Source organism: Marmota flaviventris, chromosome 6, assembly GCF_047511675.1.
Source record: "Marmota flaviventris isolate mMarFla1 chromosome 6, mMarFla1.hap1, whole genome shotgun sequence".
In the NCBI taxonomy this organism is placed as follows: domain Eukaryota; kingdom Metazoa; phylum Chordata; class Mammalia; order Rodentia; family Sciuridae; genus Marmota; species Marmota flaviventris.
Window position 1 is genome coordinate 26,367,477 of NC_092503.1, and position 18,049 is coordinate 26,385,525.

Sequence of the window (18,049 nt, forward strand, 5' to 3'; positions counted from 1 at the left end):
TATTCATTCCATTGGGATCTGATAAAATGCAATAAATTATTTCATTTCTCTTGTGTTTGTTAAGACTTGCTTTATGACCTAATATATATGATCTATTTTTGGAAAAAGTTCCATGTGATGACAGAAAGAATGTATATTCTGCAGCTGTTAGCTGAAATATTCTGCAAATATCTGTTCAGTTTATTTTATCTTTAGTATAATTTAATTCTGCTGTTTCTTTGTTGTTTTCTTTTTCTTTTTGGTCTGGATGATCTATCTCTTGGTAAGTGGGATATTAAAGTTACCCTCTATTATTATGTGGGGTCTATCTCTCTGTTTATGTCTAGTAGCATTTGTTTTTTTTTTTTTTAAATTTGTGCTCTGACATCTGTGCTATTTATTTACAATCACAGAGTGTCAATATGTAGTTTCCTTCCTTTCCTCTTGGCTGATGTTACCTTGAAGCCTGTTTTGTCAGGTTTGAATACAGCTACTCCTGCTTGCTTTAGGATTCCATTTGCTTGAAATATTCTTTCCCCTTTGTTATGGTTTAAATATTAGGTGTCCTCCAAAAGCTCATGTGTGAGGCAATGTAAGAAGGCTTAGAGTTGAAATGACTGGATTATGAGAGAATTAACCCCCTGGTAGGAATTAACTGAGTGATAAATGAAGGCAGGTAGGGTGTGTTTGGAGGAGGTGGGTCTCTGGGGGAGTAGCTTTGGGGTATATATTTTGTAACCAGAAAGTGGAGTCTTTCTGCTTCCTGACATCATGTCCTGGTCCACTTTCCTCTGCCACACTCTTCTGCCATGGTTCTCTGCCTCACCTTGAGCCCTGAGGAATGGAGTCAGCCATCTGTAGACTGAGACCTCTAAAACTGAGAACTCCCCAAATGAACTTTTCCTTATCTAAAAATGATATTGTCGGGTCTTATGGTCACACTGGTGAAAAAGGTGACTAAAACATCATTCTTTTATTTTCACTCTGTGTATTCCTTTGCCAATGAGAAGAGTTTTCTTTCAGACAGCCTATTGTTGGGTCTTGTTACTTTAATCCAGTCAGCCAGTCTGTCTGTTGCAGCTCAAAGAGCAGCCTTAGAAAATACATGTTCCATTGCAACTTTATTATTAGACAATGAAATTTGGATTTTATGTAATTTTCATGTCATAAAATTCATTATTATTTTAATTTTTTTTTGACCAATCAAAAACAAGCTGGCTAGATTTCACCCCAGGGCCATTATTTGCTAACTTCTGCCTTATACTAACAAAATCATTCAAATTTCAAGGGAAATAAATAAAAAGCATAAAACAGAAGTTTAAGGACTAGATCTTTGAACGTTGATAAGAGTTTTCCAGTTCTAGAAAGAACATCATCTGTAGGAAAGGAATTAGCATGCTATTATGTCAGTGAGTAAGGGTTTGAGAGCGGTGTTGTTAGCAGTATATGATTGAAAAAGTAGATGGAAAAATGAAGAGAGAAAGATCATGGGTACTAACCAGAAGTCCACTGATAACTGCTGAGAATATTTTTAAAAGAACAATTAGAATTTAACTTCTAGGAGGTAGGAGAGATGATATGTGTATATAAACTGGAAGCATCAGGTTTGGAGCAATCATTCAAGGGTCTAGCAGTTGAACTCTGAGACAGTGGAGAAGCCATTTCAGTGTTCAGAAAGCTGATTTCCCTCCACCAAAGCCTGACTCAAGGTTGCTTGAGATTTTACTTATCACTTTAACAAGTACATCTATACCAAATCCAGATACTGTTCCAAAGATGTTGTAATAATAACAACATATTAAGTTCTCATAATAACTTTGTGATATAAATACTGTTATTACTTCCATTTTATAGCTGAGCAAACCAAGGCATGAAGAGGTTCCTCCTGTAGGAGTAGCTAGTAACTTGGGTGGAACAGTTACAGAGTTGGATTGTTTGCTATTATGCTATGCTGTCAAGTTTCCAAGGTCTAGGATATTAGAACTTTTTTTGTTTACTTTTTGTTTCTGATTTTTTTTTTTTGGAGGGGTGGGGGGCTTCTACTCCTGCTACATGTCTGGCTAAAGCTTATTAGAAAGTGTTCATGAAATTATATTTTTCCTATTAAATATGTAAACTGAACAACTTAATAAGTACTAGACACTAAGGCATGCAAATTATATGGTAAAGACATTTCCCTGTTCTTATGCCTATACACAGGATATAAATTAAGAGATGACTGTATTATTGGGAAAAACCTTATAATTAGTAAGCTTTCCCCAAATACAACTTAATACATAATAGTACTAGTGAATATAATTAGTTATTTTGTTTATTACCTGAACACCTGGAGTTACAGGGGCAGGTTGGAATGATGTGTGAAGGATGCGGTGCCCTAGGGTGCTGGAATGGAAGCTTGCTTCCTGCCCCCAAGTTTACCACTGATTGGTGTGTAAACACATAGTGGCATTATCTTTTCACAACCATGGCCACTTACCATCAGGCTTAATCTTGAGCAAGAAAGTAAATTGCTCCGCTCTGTGCATGACTCTTATTCATTTTCTAAGGGGGAAAGAGCACTTCCCTAAGTAGTCCTGGGGGATTTAAAATGGGTCTCCCAGCCTGATAAATATCCTGCCTCTTTGAAATGAGAGCCAGTGGGACTCATTGTAGAGTTTTGTTTTATTGCCATTACCTCCTTCAAATTTTTATTCAAATCTTACCATTTCAGTGATATTTAATTCAGCAACACCAGACCACCTCTCACCTTCAGTCCTTTTATCCTGCTCAACTTTCTCTTCTGACCATTGCACCTTCTAATCTACCATGCAATTATAGTTCCATGTCAAATAATGTAAGCTCCATGAAGGCAGGAATCCTGCCTATTTTGTTCAGGTATGTATCCCAACTGAATGAAAGCATGGCACTTAGTGGAAGCACAAAATTTATCATTTTAATGAGTGGATTTATTTCATATGTCATTATTGTATACATGAAAACCTGCAGGATTGAGATTCAGGGTTCGTTTTTAATAGGAACAGTTTCTGTTTTCAATTGGAAGAATGCATGGTGACACTTAACCTCAAAACTTTGCAGATGGTAAATAGAAGCATTTCTGCTCAGAACTCTACTGTCTCTAATGCAGGTGAGCAGAGTGAGGTCACTCTTGCTGATACATTTGTTTTCTAAAGGGGAACTTTGCTCACTAATTTAAGGAACTATATAATCTGATTTACAGTCTTAGTTGTTACTCAGTTGCCATCTGGCAATTTAATTACCTTTAATTAAAGCTACGTAAAGGATAAAGAACAAAAGTTGGAAGTCTATGATAACTATGTATGGTAATATTAATAAGTGTATTTCCTATGTTTGGTTTGCTTTTATTGTTAAAAAAGTAAGGTTAAGGGCATAAAAAGACTCAAAGTGGCATCATTCCAAAGCTTTCCCCGGAGGAAACCCCTTATATAAATTTTATTCTTTGACTAAGAGCCTTTGTTATAAACTAAATGTTTTGAATTAGTGGATTATTACATTTTTCCATTCAGTTACAAGTCTGGCCCAAAGCTATAAAATAAGTGAGCTAAATTGTTTCAAAACTTTTGCTGGGGTATATGAGGAGGATTTTTTCCATTGTTTCTTATTTCATAATCAATATCGTTCTCCTTTTTGTTGCTATCCCTTTCCTCTTGGAATATTTCTCAAACGCCTACCTATCTCCCAATTCCGATTCCTCCCCCTGTTTGTTTCCCTAGTTCTCTGTGATTGACAGCAAATGGGCAGAAGAACCAGAATTCAATATATTCAGGTTAAAGAGTAACCCAAACCACCAGGCTTGTTTGCAACTGCTACCAAGAGGAGGAGTGGTTATAGAACTGTGAAAACTAGGTGCTTAGGTGATAATTATACTTAAAGAAGAGCTGGACATTTTTAAGATACTTCATCTAATTTCTCCCTTGGAGTTAGAAGGTTATAAGCCCCACCCTCCACCCTCTTAGAGTTGTTTCAACTAGCTGCAAATAAGATTGCACTTTGGAAAGGCTATACTGATTCTCAATCCCTGGCCAAGAAGGGTGAGAAGAAGGGGCATCTTCATTTGCATAAAAATGCAACCAAGCTGTCTTTTGTAGCTCCTTGGTGATTCTAAAGTTTTTCTGCTTCTGAATGTTCCTTTGGTAAGAGGGACAGAGCCTAGGGGCGTGGTAAGGAAACAATAGTTTGGTTCTTTTATTTCCCTGTATCTGTTTAAATCCTATACACCCAGAATTAACTGGAGAGTCAAAGAATCATCGTCGTGGAATCACTCCTGTAGAAAGATCTGGGTTGTTCGTAGTGGCCTAGTAAAATTGGGGACATGATTTGTTTCATCTTGACTTCCGTAGAGGAAAATCTGTAGTGTTTTTGTGGACTCCAGGGAGGAGAAACTTCTGATGTGTGGAGAGGAAATGGAATGAATGAGCGCCCAGGCAGAAAGCCTGATGTGGCTATCATGCAAATAAGATCCGTGATTGGCTTTCTCTTTCCCAGCCTGTTGTCACTGGCTGCTCCCAGCCTTAAAGATTAGGTTTCACTGGGAGTTTTTCAGGTTCAAGGACTATTAATGGTTTGTAACTGCTTAACAATAAACTCAACCTCAGAGTTACAACACCCCGGGCAGTTGGATGAGAGACCTTGGAGGAAGAAAGTTAGAATCTAGAGCAGAAGAGTGCAGCTTGCCACCTGCCTGCCGGACTGAGCTTTTAATGTGACTTAAATTTCTAAACCTTATGTAGGCGCCTGGAAATGGTGGTGTTCATTAATGCAAAGATTAAGTCTTTCATTAAACTTTTTAAGAAAAAAAGTAAGTAATTCTTTTTCGCCACTATCTATTGTGTGTGTGTGCTTTTGTGTTTTGTGTGCTCCTTCGTCCTTTTGAGTGACAGGAATCAGAATGGGAAACAGTGTAACTGGTATAAGTTACTCCATACCAAGTTGTTCAAATAGCTCAGACTGTTGTAACTCTAGGATTGCATTTATGATTGGAATTTTAAGTGACTCCATTTCTTTTGTACTTCTCAAAAGCATTCCTTTAAAAAAGGGAAAAATCTTTGTATTTACTTTCTTTGGTATTCGGTGTCTGATTTTTGATTCTGTGGCTGGATGAGCAGCTGACGTAAGGGATCCTCTGTGTAATGTGTCACATACTTTTGGTGGGAATGATCCTCTAAAGCTCCCTGTCACTCTCTATTATGCATTTACAAGCTCAAGAACAAACTGTCTAGACTGATGAGTGCTTGTGTAAAGTACAGAGCTTTTGTCCTTGCTTTTTGTTTAAATTTCGTTAAGCCAGGTGCCTTTTGAAAATGTAAATTTTACAACCACACAGTCTTGTTTTTACCTGGTTATGGGTTTATTTCAATTTAATATAGTTTTTGGAAACTAGATAAATGTGCATGGGTCCGGGAACTGGTAAGAGAAGCTCTGGAGAAAGCAACAAAGAACAGCACACTGGGCTCATTTTCTGTGTGTCTTGCCCCAAGGCTGTCTTTGGAAGGACTGATAACAATCTGCTCTGGCAAGAGGGAGGTGCACCAGCCAAGAGACAACTGCTCTTTCAGAGGAGCCAGTTGGTAGCTGTGCATTAGGGCTGATGGTGCGATTACACGGACTCAGATGCCATTATTTGGATTTGATTTATAATTGGCAAAATTTCCATGTCTTCCAGCTATGAAGTATTGCAGTTAAACCTTTAAAAAAATAAGTGGACATTAGCACAAAACATTGTAATGGACTCTGGATATAATTTGGGGGACCTACAACCAGTTTGGCATTGTGCTAAACTTTCTGTAATGTACATGAGAATGAAGTCAGGTCTTTGTGGGTTTTGGGTATTAAGACTGATGGTTAGGGGCTGGGATGTGGCTCAAGCGGTAGCGCGCTCGCCTGGCATGCGTGCGGCCCGGGTTCGATCCTCAGCACCACATACAAACAAAGATGTTGTGTCCGCCAAATACTAAAAAATAAATATTAAAAAATTCTCTCTCTCTCTACCTCTATCTCTCTCACTCTCTCTTTAAAAAAAAAAAAAAAGACTGATGGTTATATGGACCATGCAAAACATTGTTCAATCAGATTTCATGAAATATTTACTAATTTATATACTATTTTCATCAAACTGTATAAGCAGAAAGCAGACAGGCATATTGTTTTAACTTGATGTCTAGTTCTCAATGTCAATCACCTACTTTGCAATTTATGAAGAAAGTAGAATCCTATAAAAGAAGAATAATGGCTGGGTGTGGTGGCAAACACCAGTAATCCCAGCAGCTCAGGTGGCAGAGGCACCTCAGCAATTTAGCAAGGCTATAAGCAACTCAGAGAGACCCTGTCTCTAATAAAATACAAAATAGAACTGAGGATGTGGCTCAGTGGTCGAGTGCCTCTGAGTCATTCCCCAGTACCCCCCAAAAAGAAAGAAAGAATGAATCATTCTTTTCAGACCCACCTGATTTTATTATTTAGTAGCTATAGGAAAGATGGTGTATGGGGTCCCACCTGAACTGTGGCTGAAGTTTCCTGGGTCTGAGGAAGGCACAATTCCTTCTTGGTGGTGACACTGAAGTTAAGGGCTACTTCAGAATGACATTCATTGTTCCGGTCGCAACCATTCTTTACATGAGTTGTTTTGTGAAGTAAGATCTTTACATAATTAATTCATTTGAGTTTTATTATAGTCCAGAATAATTGTGCTTATTTATATATTATGTTTATATTATTATATGTTATATTAAGTTTATATATTATGGTTTGTGGAAAATTTTATATGTTCAAATAGATGTAATAGTCCATGCATGCCTTTTCACTTTACTGTGAGAATCTGTTACTTGATCTAGTTTCTGGTACATGTTATGTAGTAGAAAAGGGTATTTGCAGTGGGAACCGCAGGCAAGAGTCAGGGAAGACTTGTCTCTGACTCATAAGTCCAGTGTCTGCTGGCTTTACAGGAGTTCGACCTATCACCATCAGCAAATGCTGCAGTACAGGGGCTTTCTCTATTTTTTTTCCTCTATTTTCTCCTGTGCCTGAGTCATGTGGTGGATATACAGAAAGTATTTAACATCAAGTTAAAACAATATGCCTGTCTGCTAATAAATTTGTTTGTGTGCTGTTAGCTTCATTTAGGGCTTTACTTGTACTCCAGCTTAGGTTATATTGAAACAAGGAAGTCCCAAGCCCTAGGGGAATTAAAGGAAAATTATTTTAGAGATTTATCCTGGTCTCTGGATACCTGTTATTTTCTCCTCTAGTGTTTTGGACTTTTTTTGTGTTGGGAATATTAAATTGAATTGTGTTGGAAAAAGTCAACTGCACTGTAATTTTTAAAAAATTTTTAATATGAAAGCATTCCGTGAAAGCAAGAAATAAGAGGAAAAATTTATAGCACAAATGGATTCCCATGTCTATTAGATATGCCACTTAAATGTATTAAATTGAATGTTTATGCAAATCTTTAAGAGAATTGAGTTTATAACAGTGATGTTTTAAAATAATGCTATGGATGGGAAAGATTTGGTCTTAACCTCCTGGTATGAAATTTGTTTCTGTCAGGACAATCTAATTTAATGATGCAGTAGCATTATACAATTGAATAACTCATGTTTGTTGTGGTGGAGTTAAGTAGGAAATTGAGACCTCTGACAATGTTGTCATTCATTTTGGTCTAACATGGAGTAAAAGGAGGACCTGAATTGCTAGGGAACAATCAACTGTGCACACAATTATTCTATGAAAGCATTGTGTGCAGGATGGGCGGTGTCAGTCTTTTCTTTACCAGCAGAGCACAGGGGCAAGACTTCTGCAGTCTCGATCTCAGTCACATTTTGCTCTGTTTCTCCTTGCTGTTCCTTAGCTGTATAGTAGAAACCAAAACCACCTGCTCTCCCTTCCTCCTCTCTTTTTCTGGTTCCAGGGATTGAACCTAGGGGTGCTTAACCACTGAGCCATGACTCCAGCCCTTTTTATATTTTATTTAGAGATGGGGTCACTAAGTTGCCTAGGGCCTCACTAAGTTGCTGAGGCTGGCCTTGAACTTGAAATCCTCTTGCCTCAGCCTCCCAAGCCACTGGGATTACAGGCATGTGCCACCATGCCTGGCAAAAGCTTATCTTAGTGTAATAAGTTTGGGACCAATGAAGCTTAACTTAACACCTGACTTTTTCTGTCTTCCTTTATGTAGCGGTTTCCAACCTAGATGAGGAGAGTCGATGGACAGTCCACTACACTGCTCCATGGCACCAGCAGGAGAATGTGTTCCTTCCCACCACAAGACCCCCTTGTGTTGAAGACCTACACCGCCAAGCCAAGCTCAACCTCAAATCAGTATTGAGGGGTAAGATAGCATTTTTCTGAGCTTGTTATTCTTGAATTACTGTTAGAATTGAGAGTATGAATTTAATTACTATTTATCTGTGAAATAAGATCTGTTTACACCGAATGTGTAATAATATGCCTTATCTTCATGAATACAATCCAATACATGCCAAAAATATGTTCTGGTACCTGGAGAAACTTGCCTGTTTATAGATATGCAAATCTATCTTCAAAGGACCCACTCCTGCTTAAAAAACTGTTTATCATGTTTAAACTACCAGCACTAATCTAATCCAAATAAACCCCTACTGACTTGGGAAATTTTGCCACTGCCTTTAAAAAACCATCAACAAATTTTAGCAAATATGTGTTTAAGCAGCACATTTTAATGGTTTGTTTTGTTTAGTTCAAGTTAGTTAGAAAGGAGATCTTTCCATAGACTCTAAGCAGGGCTAATTGTTTGATTTATTAGAACTTGGGTGATACCAACTGGGCTTCTCTAACTAAGCCTTGTCTCTGATTCTAGGCCTTAGAGCAAAAGCAGATGGGCAAGATACACTGTGGTCAGGAGATGAGGAAAGTACATACTTATAGCTAGTATAAAACTCACTTTTACTTTAACTTATTGTTGATGTTGAAAAGTGTTGCTATGGTGGTCAGGAGGGAATTCCAGAGATGAGGAAGGGAGGTAGTTCTTCAAAGAGGAAAGGAACTTCTTATAAACTTGAGAGACTCTATAAAATAACAGGCCAAAGTTCTTATCCTACCGGGTTCTCCTACAGATTTGTTCTACCATGCAATATTTGGGACATAAGTATAAAAAAGAAGTATTCATTTGTCTGAAATTTAATTAAACAGGGCATCTTGAATTCTATCCAAGGTGAAAGACTTAAATCTGGGAGAAACTTTGTTATTGTTTCAGGGAAAATGTAGCACACGGACGACTCAAGAATATTTACTTATATATCAGTCATTTATTTTATTTTATTTTTTTTAACATGTACACACATTTTATTTATCAATTTAAAAAAAAAAGAAAGAATTTGAACAAATGAAGCGAAGTGCAGACGTTATCAGTTTGGTATATCAGTCATTTACTAAATGATATTTTTTTTTCTTTTTGTGGTTCTAGGGATTGAATGTAGTACTGGGAGGCTTTAATACCAAGCTACATATGTAGCCTTTTTGATTTTCTATTTGAATTACCCAGACTGGCCTTGAATTTGTGATCCTGATCCTCTTGCCTCAGCCTCCAAGTTGCTGGGATTACAGGCATGCACCACTGCACCCAGCAAATTATTCATTCTTTAATAACTACCACTGTTATTAAACAATTATAATGCCAGGTATTGTTCTATGCTCATTGCATTTATTATCCCACTTAATCCTCTCATTAATCCTACTACTTTTTTTTACTACACCCAGATGAAACAGAGACACAAAGATTAGAAACTTCCCCAAGTCCTTGAAGTTAGCTGTAGAACCAGGATTTAAACTTAGGACAGTCTGAGGCTATAGAAGTCATTCATATTTATTGCTGATACACTAAACCACCTTTAACAACTCTGGGTTGGAAATCTGTTTTTCTGGCAGAAATGTAGAATGCAAAGTTGCAATTCCAGCTCTCAAGGACTGTATATTTGTATCTACAGTGAAAGACACAGGATATGTGCCAAATTTTGCTAAATGGAAATTGAAGAAAACAGATCATATCTGCTTGGATAAAAGTGAAACAGTTATCAAGAGTCACCATGGATTTGGTGTTCTGAGCAGAACTAAACAAACATTTTGGACCACACCTGTTTTTCTTCCATTAGTATTTTATGACAGCTTGTCTCACGTATCTTCCAATAATAGCTTGCAGCCTGCAGTTTTAGCATTGGTCGATGCAGAAGTGAGGGCATTATTGGCATCCCCTTTTCATTTAAGCCGAGTAATCTGTGTGTTGAGCTTACATGAAAACAGTGGCATCAGTTCAGCCCACTTGTATGACCTTGGAGTGGTACATAGAACTTCTTTGCCTTCATGGTATCAATTGCCTTATGTACCTAAATCTAACCAAAATTTGTTCAAGATCCCTTCAGTTCCCAACTATTTATCCTTTATAAATATCAGCAAGAAACTTCTCTATTTACAGCTCACCTTCCCCCACCAAATAATTAATAAGAATGTTAAATGGCACTGTTCCCAGGACAAACCCCCGAGGCAATGCCTTGTTGATAATTCTCTGCCCAGATCCTGAGCAGCAGAGCACTGCATGGACTGGCTTGTAGAAAACGCATGCGTGAAGGTATGTGTGAGTTTGAATATTCAGACTCAACTGCTTTTTGATCACTCTCCAGGAAATTGTGCTTCACTGCTTGGTTCATGCATTTTCAATTTCCAGATCAAGATTCTTTTTTTTTCCCCTTAGAAGATTAAACATCTGTATACAGAAATTTTTCTGCTTTAGTGTTCTTTTAAGTGTGTTTCCATGTGAAATATCACTACTGGTTTTACCTAAACTTGAATTTTATTTAAAATTTTTTTTTAGTTGTAGATGACACAATACCTTTATTTTGTTTTATTTTTTATGTATTGCTGAGAATAGAACCCAGGGCCTCCCTTACACATGAGAGACAAGCACTCTACCACTGAGCCAAAATCCCAGCCCTTGAATTTTCTTTTGAAAAGATAAATGCTTATGTAATTGTTTTAGTGTCCTAAAAGTGTTCATCAAAGAGATATTCTATTAATTAAATAACTTTAGAAAATTCTTAACTCAATTTCTCTCTCTCTCTCTCTCTCTCTCTCTCTCTCTCTCTCTCAGGGATGAAATTCAATAGCACTCTACCTCTAAGCTACATCCCCAGCCCTTTTTATTTTTATTTTTTTGAGACATGGTCTCACTAAGTTGTCATGCTGGGCTTGAACTCATGATTCTCCTACCTCAACCTCCTGAGTTGCTTTTTGGAATTCAACTTTTAAAGTCTGAATTGGAACCTCCTTGGAGGTTAAATAATTTTACCAACAGTAATTGGGACAGATGAAATGAGAAAGAACCTCTGAGTTCTTTTGTTCTTCATTATTTATTTTTAAATATGTTCAATCACATGTGCAGAACTCCATGGACCACTTCCCCAGTATTATCCTAACAACCTGAAATAAACACAATGAGAGTTCAGAGTGTCTGTTGCCCCGTTACCAGTGAAGGGGAAAAAAACCTCAAAAAACAGTTCCTGAACATTCTTGAATATGTGTAATGTTAAAGCTTGATGTTATATAGGTTATCAGTCTAAGTTAATTCAACCTCAGTGTTCTTTACTTAAAAATATAGAACGTAGCTAAGTATGCCCTGTATATAATCTATTTATTCATCACTGTTATCTTTCCCATAATTTTTTTTAGGGGGTTGGGGGATACCAAGGATTGAACTCAGAGACATTTAACCAACTGAGTCATGCATCCCTATTCTGTTTTTATTTTTTATTTTGAGACAAGGTCATACTAAGTTGTTTAGGGCCTCGCTAAGTTGCTGAGGTTGGCTTTGAACTTGTAAACCTCCTGCCTCAGCCTCCAGAGCCACTGTGATTACAGGCATGAGCCACCATGTCCAGCCCTTGCCCATAATTTTAAGGAAGGAATAGCATTCTTTAATGTTGAACAGCTGGGGACTTTTTCATTAAATGTTTGTTATGTAAATTATTCTGTCAGTTTTTATGGGAAACCAGGCTCTAATCTTAAGGACCACAAAATGCACAGGGAAACGGTACAGTGAGTACTAATTAATAACTAAATGTAAGCATACACTTCTCTCTTTTTTTTTTTTTTTAAGTAAGATATACTTCTTAAAGTAATATGGAAATACATAGTAGTCATAGTAGTCAATTGAGTGACTGAAGAAGGCACAGATTTGCTGGAAAATGTTTTTTGAAAAAAACTAAGTTAATACCTGTAGGCAGATAATAGACACAACAATTTAATCGGTATTTGAGTATCAATTTTGTGCTCTATAAGGAGTTTTAAAATGGACTGATAAAGTTTCTCAGCTTTAAAGGGCTGAGCCTGCTATCTTGCATAAACAGCAGTGATGTAAGGAGGTATGCCTGAAACATGGGGATAGAGGGAGAACTGGAAAAGCACTGGGAGACCCTACTCCCCTCCTTATTCACCCACCCACATACGCAGAGATGATGGTCTTCACAGATGTGTAATATGGCATGAGGTGGTTCTCTCCTTCACCATCCTCCAAATGTAACAGTGATCTTTTGTGTTTGTTGTTGAACGTTTCTGGAGAACTTGATAAAATTTGAAGGTCATGCTCTTAGATGCAGTGTCTTGGCTTTGTTGATTTGTTAGAGATTTTAGGTAATGATTTACTTCTAATGAAGAATTAGAATTTAAGTGTGGGGAGGAGTGTTGATTAAAAACAGTATTTTGCTATTTGGTTCAACAAGACATCTGGCTCTTAATGAAGAGTTTATTTCTGGAGATGGATCCTATCATCCATGAAGAATTAATTCAGCATCTTAATAAATTTCCTGAGGAAATCTATCCTATTATCTCCATAATTGAACTCTTCCTGAACTTTCTTGGAGATACTAATGATGATAAATAATCTTTTCTATCTAGGTATTTATTTGTACACCTTTTAGCTTTACTGAGATAACCCCAATTAAGTGGAAAAGAGAATCAAGAACTAGGTATGGGCTCAATGAAAGATTTGGTGATTGTTTCGTTATAGTTTCTGGGCCTCATTTGACAATTCTAAGCATAGTAAAGGCTGAGATAAAGACATCATTTTTAAGTCTCCATCCTCAAAAAGCCCAACTTGAGAGAGAAAGAGAGAGAAACAATTTCTCACAGTGTGCTTAACAGACAGTTTAGGCACTGTGTCTGTATACACTCCTGCCTGAATTCGTTCACAGAACATCTGTTGTTGGTAGCAGAAATGTTCTCTTCTCACAGCTCTTTCCTGAAGAAACACATTTTAGCAGGTCAGCATGCTCTGAGACTCTAGAATTAGAAGTGAAAATGTGGGGAGGAGTGTGAATTTGGACTGTGTTCATTTAAAGTCAGGGGGTTATGTTTATCATATCCAGAAGGAAAGGAATTGAAGATTTACAGCGTGAAAAGTGATTGCTTATGCCAATGATTCAAGCCGCTGTGTGTGTACACGTGCCAACCAGTTCAATGTTAAAGAACCAAAGACCTTTCTTAAAATCCTGGCCTGGGTTTCCAGTTCAACCAAGTTTCTGACAGTTCCTGACACCTTCCTTGAGGGGGTGACTGCATTGACTTTGCATTGTTACAAAGGTGTCTCTTCCCATTGACCTAGACAAATAAGTTCTCCTTGGGAGAGCTGGTGGGCTTCTCTCTGGATTTGGTGAGGAGTTGTGGGTATCTTTCTGCCTTGTCCACATGGCCCCTGATATAGCAAAGTCTTTCACTAGATTCTCACTCCAGAGGTCCTGTGGTACTTTTCAAGGGCTGTCCAACAGCTAGCTTCCTTTACAGATATGGCTTGTGGACATTGATTGAGAGCTCTCCCTCTCCTAGAATGGTGCCTCTGCCCACCACCTCCAATGGGCTCGAGGTGAGCATCTGTCCACCTGTGCCCATCACATGGAATTCTTTATATTTTTCTTTTCTGTGAGTTTAAAAAAAAAAAAGCATGACATTATCATAGATAAGTACATAAAACATATACAACTTGACAAATAATTGTAATACAAACTTCTATATAACTCTTTCCTAGATTAAAAAAAAAAAAAATAGAACATGATCCAAACACTAGGACCTTCCTGTTCTTGTTTCTAATAGGAAAAGTCCAATTTCACAAAAAAAGTGCTTGGATCATGTTAAGATTCCAATTCTGCTTCTGTTACAGACTTGGTGTATATTATTTCAGTTTTAGTTAATTTTCAGATTATTTCTTCAACAATAGGAATTTATTTTTTATCTATATCTATAAAGATCATAATATTTCTATTCATGGGAATAAAATGAGTTTCCATATGTAAAGTATCCCCTTATTTTTCCACATGGAAAGATAGGTACGTCTTAATTTAAGTATGATGACAGGCAGAGGTAGTTGTTAGACCTCAGCTCTCTTTTCCAAATGTCCATCATAATTGAGTTGGTATTTTCCCATTATTCACTGTGGGGAGGAGGGAGAAAGAAACAGAACAGGAATAACCAGAGAAGACTGTGACCGTCGCAGATTTGACTCTCAGTTCCCCACATGAGCAAGATGCCTCCTTCCCTGCTCCCAGCAGCCTCTCAAAGACACCTAGAATGTGAGAGCTTGAAGGACCCTGTCAGTACTCTGCTCAGTCTCCCTTTGCATTCTGTTCACAAGCAAACCAGGGCCCAGTGAAGGTGAGTACTCCTGATGTGTGTACCTGGCTGGCCCACTGTCATCTCAGACCTCAGGGCACATGTCTCTTTAGTGCCGCTTCTGCTGCCCTCAAGTTTCTGAACATTCACTTGAGACAGAGCTCACCCTGGGAATTTAATGGTCCATGGCAGATCTGGTTTCTTTAGCTGGTTCATTTAGGAAATTCAGATTAGCTCACTGTTGCCTAGAGGTAGTAGCCTCAAAGTTGCTCCTGAAATCTTCTCTTCACTCATCCCTGATTTCATTAACATTCAGATTAGTCTAAAAGAAATAAGGAAAGGAAACATTTGTGATGTCCTATGTGATTGTTTCATCTTAATGGCATTTGGTGCTTATTTGTAGGGTTATAATGGGCCATTAGTACCTCAATGGACTTTAAAACAATAAAAGAGGCACAGGTTACAAGGGAAAGAAAGATAAAAAGCATTGGAGATAATATACCAATGATCTACCCTGAGTTTGCACTTTACCTAGTTTATTACTTCCTGAAGAAGACTTCAATAGGATTCATAGATAAAAGGAGAGAGTGATATATGACTTGCTAAAGAAACATTATGTGAATTTTTTTACAAGCAAGAAACATTAAATTACTTACACTCATTTGTTTATTGTTTTAAATCATTTTGTATTTGAAACAAAAGTAGGCATAGCATTGAGGAGGGGAGAGTGGAAATTATTTCGAAAAGCTAACAAACAGAGGTAGGAAATATAATAGTCTCATTTTCTTAAACCACAGCAGCCTTATATTCTGTTGTCATTAAGTATTCAGAAGCTGGGGCAGGAGACCAGAATTTGGAACGCATTGTTGTTCATAGACAGCTGTGGGACATTGAGGATTACGTCTCATCTTCACACTTGGCTTCCTTCTCTGGAAAACAATTTACGAACTCCATGTTCCCTTCTAAGCTCTAAAATTCTGATTGGTCTCTTGATGCTTTACTGTTTAAGGGTGACGTATATCAAGTTTATTGACACAAAGATAGACTGCCTGATAGTCTGAGTTGTCTAAAATCAAGTTTGTGTTGACATAAAAATTTTCTGAGCATATATTGCAAGTGAGTCATTGGGCTGAATATTGCACTGGAGTCAAAGACAATGATTTTGAAGCTTTCCTCCAGCAGCACAGAGCTAGCAGAGAGATAAGATGTATGTATGAATAGCTTATGTACAAGGTTGATGAGGGTGATATTATTGAGCCTCACCCCACCCCTGGGTGTTGTCTTGAAAACATAAACTTAATCATGCTTCGCCTTAGTTTAAAATTTTTTTCCTAGCTCCCCTTCACCAGCAGGTTAAAACCTAAGATTTTTAGCATCTGAGAACCTTCGTGAACTGGCCCCTGCTTTGTCTTGCCTTGCCTGTGGAATCCCCCTTTGTGTTCCTTGCCTTGTGCCTTCACATGTAAGAATGATGTCCTTCAACTGGAATGCTGGCTTGCCTTGTCCTTTTCTCTCCATAGTATGTCCCAGACCATTCCCTCTCCCTTCGGAACCACTGCCTTTCCGACCTGGTCAACTCCAACTCATGCTCTGCAGGTTATCCTATGGGTGGGTGCCTGAATCCCTGCAAAGCTCCTGGGCTCCCCTCACAGCCCTACTATACGCAGCCCTACAGAACCTCATGCCCTCTATTAAACAGCCTGTGATCCTCCACGCATTGCATTTCCAGACTTATCTCCCTGAGTGACAGCAAGGCCCTTGGGAGCAAGGACCTTGCCTTTTCACTTGTGTGGCCCCAGCACAGTCCAGTGCCTAGGAATGTAGGTGTTAGTGTTGGTGGAAGTTTTGAAGACATTTGGAAAAGCCATCCAGAACTCAGGAGAAAGATCTTAGTCAAAGCTAAGAAGTAGCCAGTGGGAATGTGGGAGGGACAGAGTGAGGATGGGGAGAGCAGGAGGCGGAGCAGTGAGGACTGAGCCCGGAGGCCTTTATCCTAGGGGCTGGGAAGGAGATGTTGGTAAGAGAGCCGTTGGGGAAGAAGAAAGTCATCTGGGACAAAGCAGCCATCCTGATGCTTAAGGATGGGAAGAGTCAGTAAAAGAGGTTGTTGAATTTGTCCTCAGGTGGCCAGCCATTGGTGACCTTTGAAAGGGTGGTTGAAAGACGGTTCACTAAATTGGGGGCAACGTAGAAGATCAGAGATTGATACTTCTGTCGTCTTAGGGAATTTGGAGAAATGTGGCCTCCACTCTATTGTTAGTTCTTTGGTAAAAAGCATGACTTCATTTAGTGTGGTTCTGGAGCAGGACTTGTGAATTTAATGAGTCTGACTTTTCAAAGATGAATGATAATATAACTGAAGGTTTTATTTTTTGTATGTTTGGTATTCATTAGACTTGGAATTTTTGTCCCTAGGGAGGGTTGCCCAAGCCAGTGAAACAAGAGATTAAATCCCCTGTTGAAATAAAGAGACGAGCAATGACTAAAATACGAGATTAACAGAATGGAAATTATAAACAAAAGGGCTATTTAACTTCTGTTGTATTTGATGGTTTACCAAAACTTCTCCAAGTTTTGAAAGAAGTGCTCTCCTCCTGTGTAGTTAAGCCATAGAGGGAAGTCAGGTGCAGGAGCAACAGGAAAACGAACAATTATTGCTTTCTTAGATAGGTAAAGAGACTTTTTGCCTTTTTTTTTTTTTTTTTAAATGGTAACCAACACACAAAAGATAGAATAGCAAAGACAGTCATCCAAATGAGCCAGGTCTTAACAAAGCACTGTGGATTGTTTAAACAAAGGCTTTTTGTTTTGTTTTTGTGTCTATAGCCAGTCTGCTGTCTCAGCAATTCTATTTTAACTCCTGATAAAGTAACTTGAGTGGCCTCTGCGTTTCACTCAATGCAGCATAAAAATGCTACACTGAAGGTCCTGTGGATAAGGGTTGTTATCACCCTCCATACAGCTGAGGTCTCTGGTGTTGGCATAGAATCCACAGGCTATTTGATATTGAGTGACCTTGGTAATCTCTTCCACTGCCTGTGATGGGGCTTTTCAATTCTAATGTGAAATGAGATCGCCTGCAATTTGGCTATGCTGTGGTAGCGCTCAGCTGGAACTTGCAAACTGTTAGCACACTCACATTAATCATGGGCCCCAGAAAGCTTCCACCTTCATTTAAGTCAGATTTAGTTCTCTAAGTCTTCTTGCATTAATTTGGATGTGTGAAGAGAAGAAATGCTAAAAACAAGCTTTCTGCCATGATTCATGACATTTTAATAGTAAATTTTCCATGGCATGCAATGAAAACCAAAGCTAATAGTTGATCCAGTGGCTTAAGTATTAATATTTAATTCCCAAGACTTTTTGGAGATTTTCTCCTCTTTAATAGGAATTAACCATAGAAGTAAATGTTAATCAAAATGGCCTT

At 38.2% G+C, this 18,049-nt stretch overlaps 1 protein-coding gene across 3 annotated transcripts in view; it reads left to right on the top strand.

Annotated features, from left to right (window-relative positions):
- The window catches only part of Nhsl1 (NHS like 1), a 245,953-nt gene that overhangs the window by 173,862 nt on the left and 54,042 nt on the right, over positions 1-18,049 (top strand). For all 3 annotated transcript variants that reach the window (XM_071612992.1, XM_027938508.2, XM_071612993.1), the window contains exon 2: positions 8,171-8,323. In XM_071612992.1, coding sequence (XP_071469093.1) covers positions 8,171-8,323 — 153 coding nt within the window. The remainder of the gene's footprint in view (positions 1-8,170; positions 8,324-18,049) is intronic.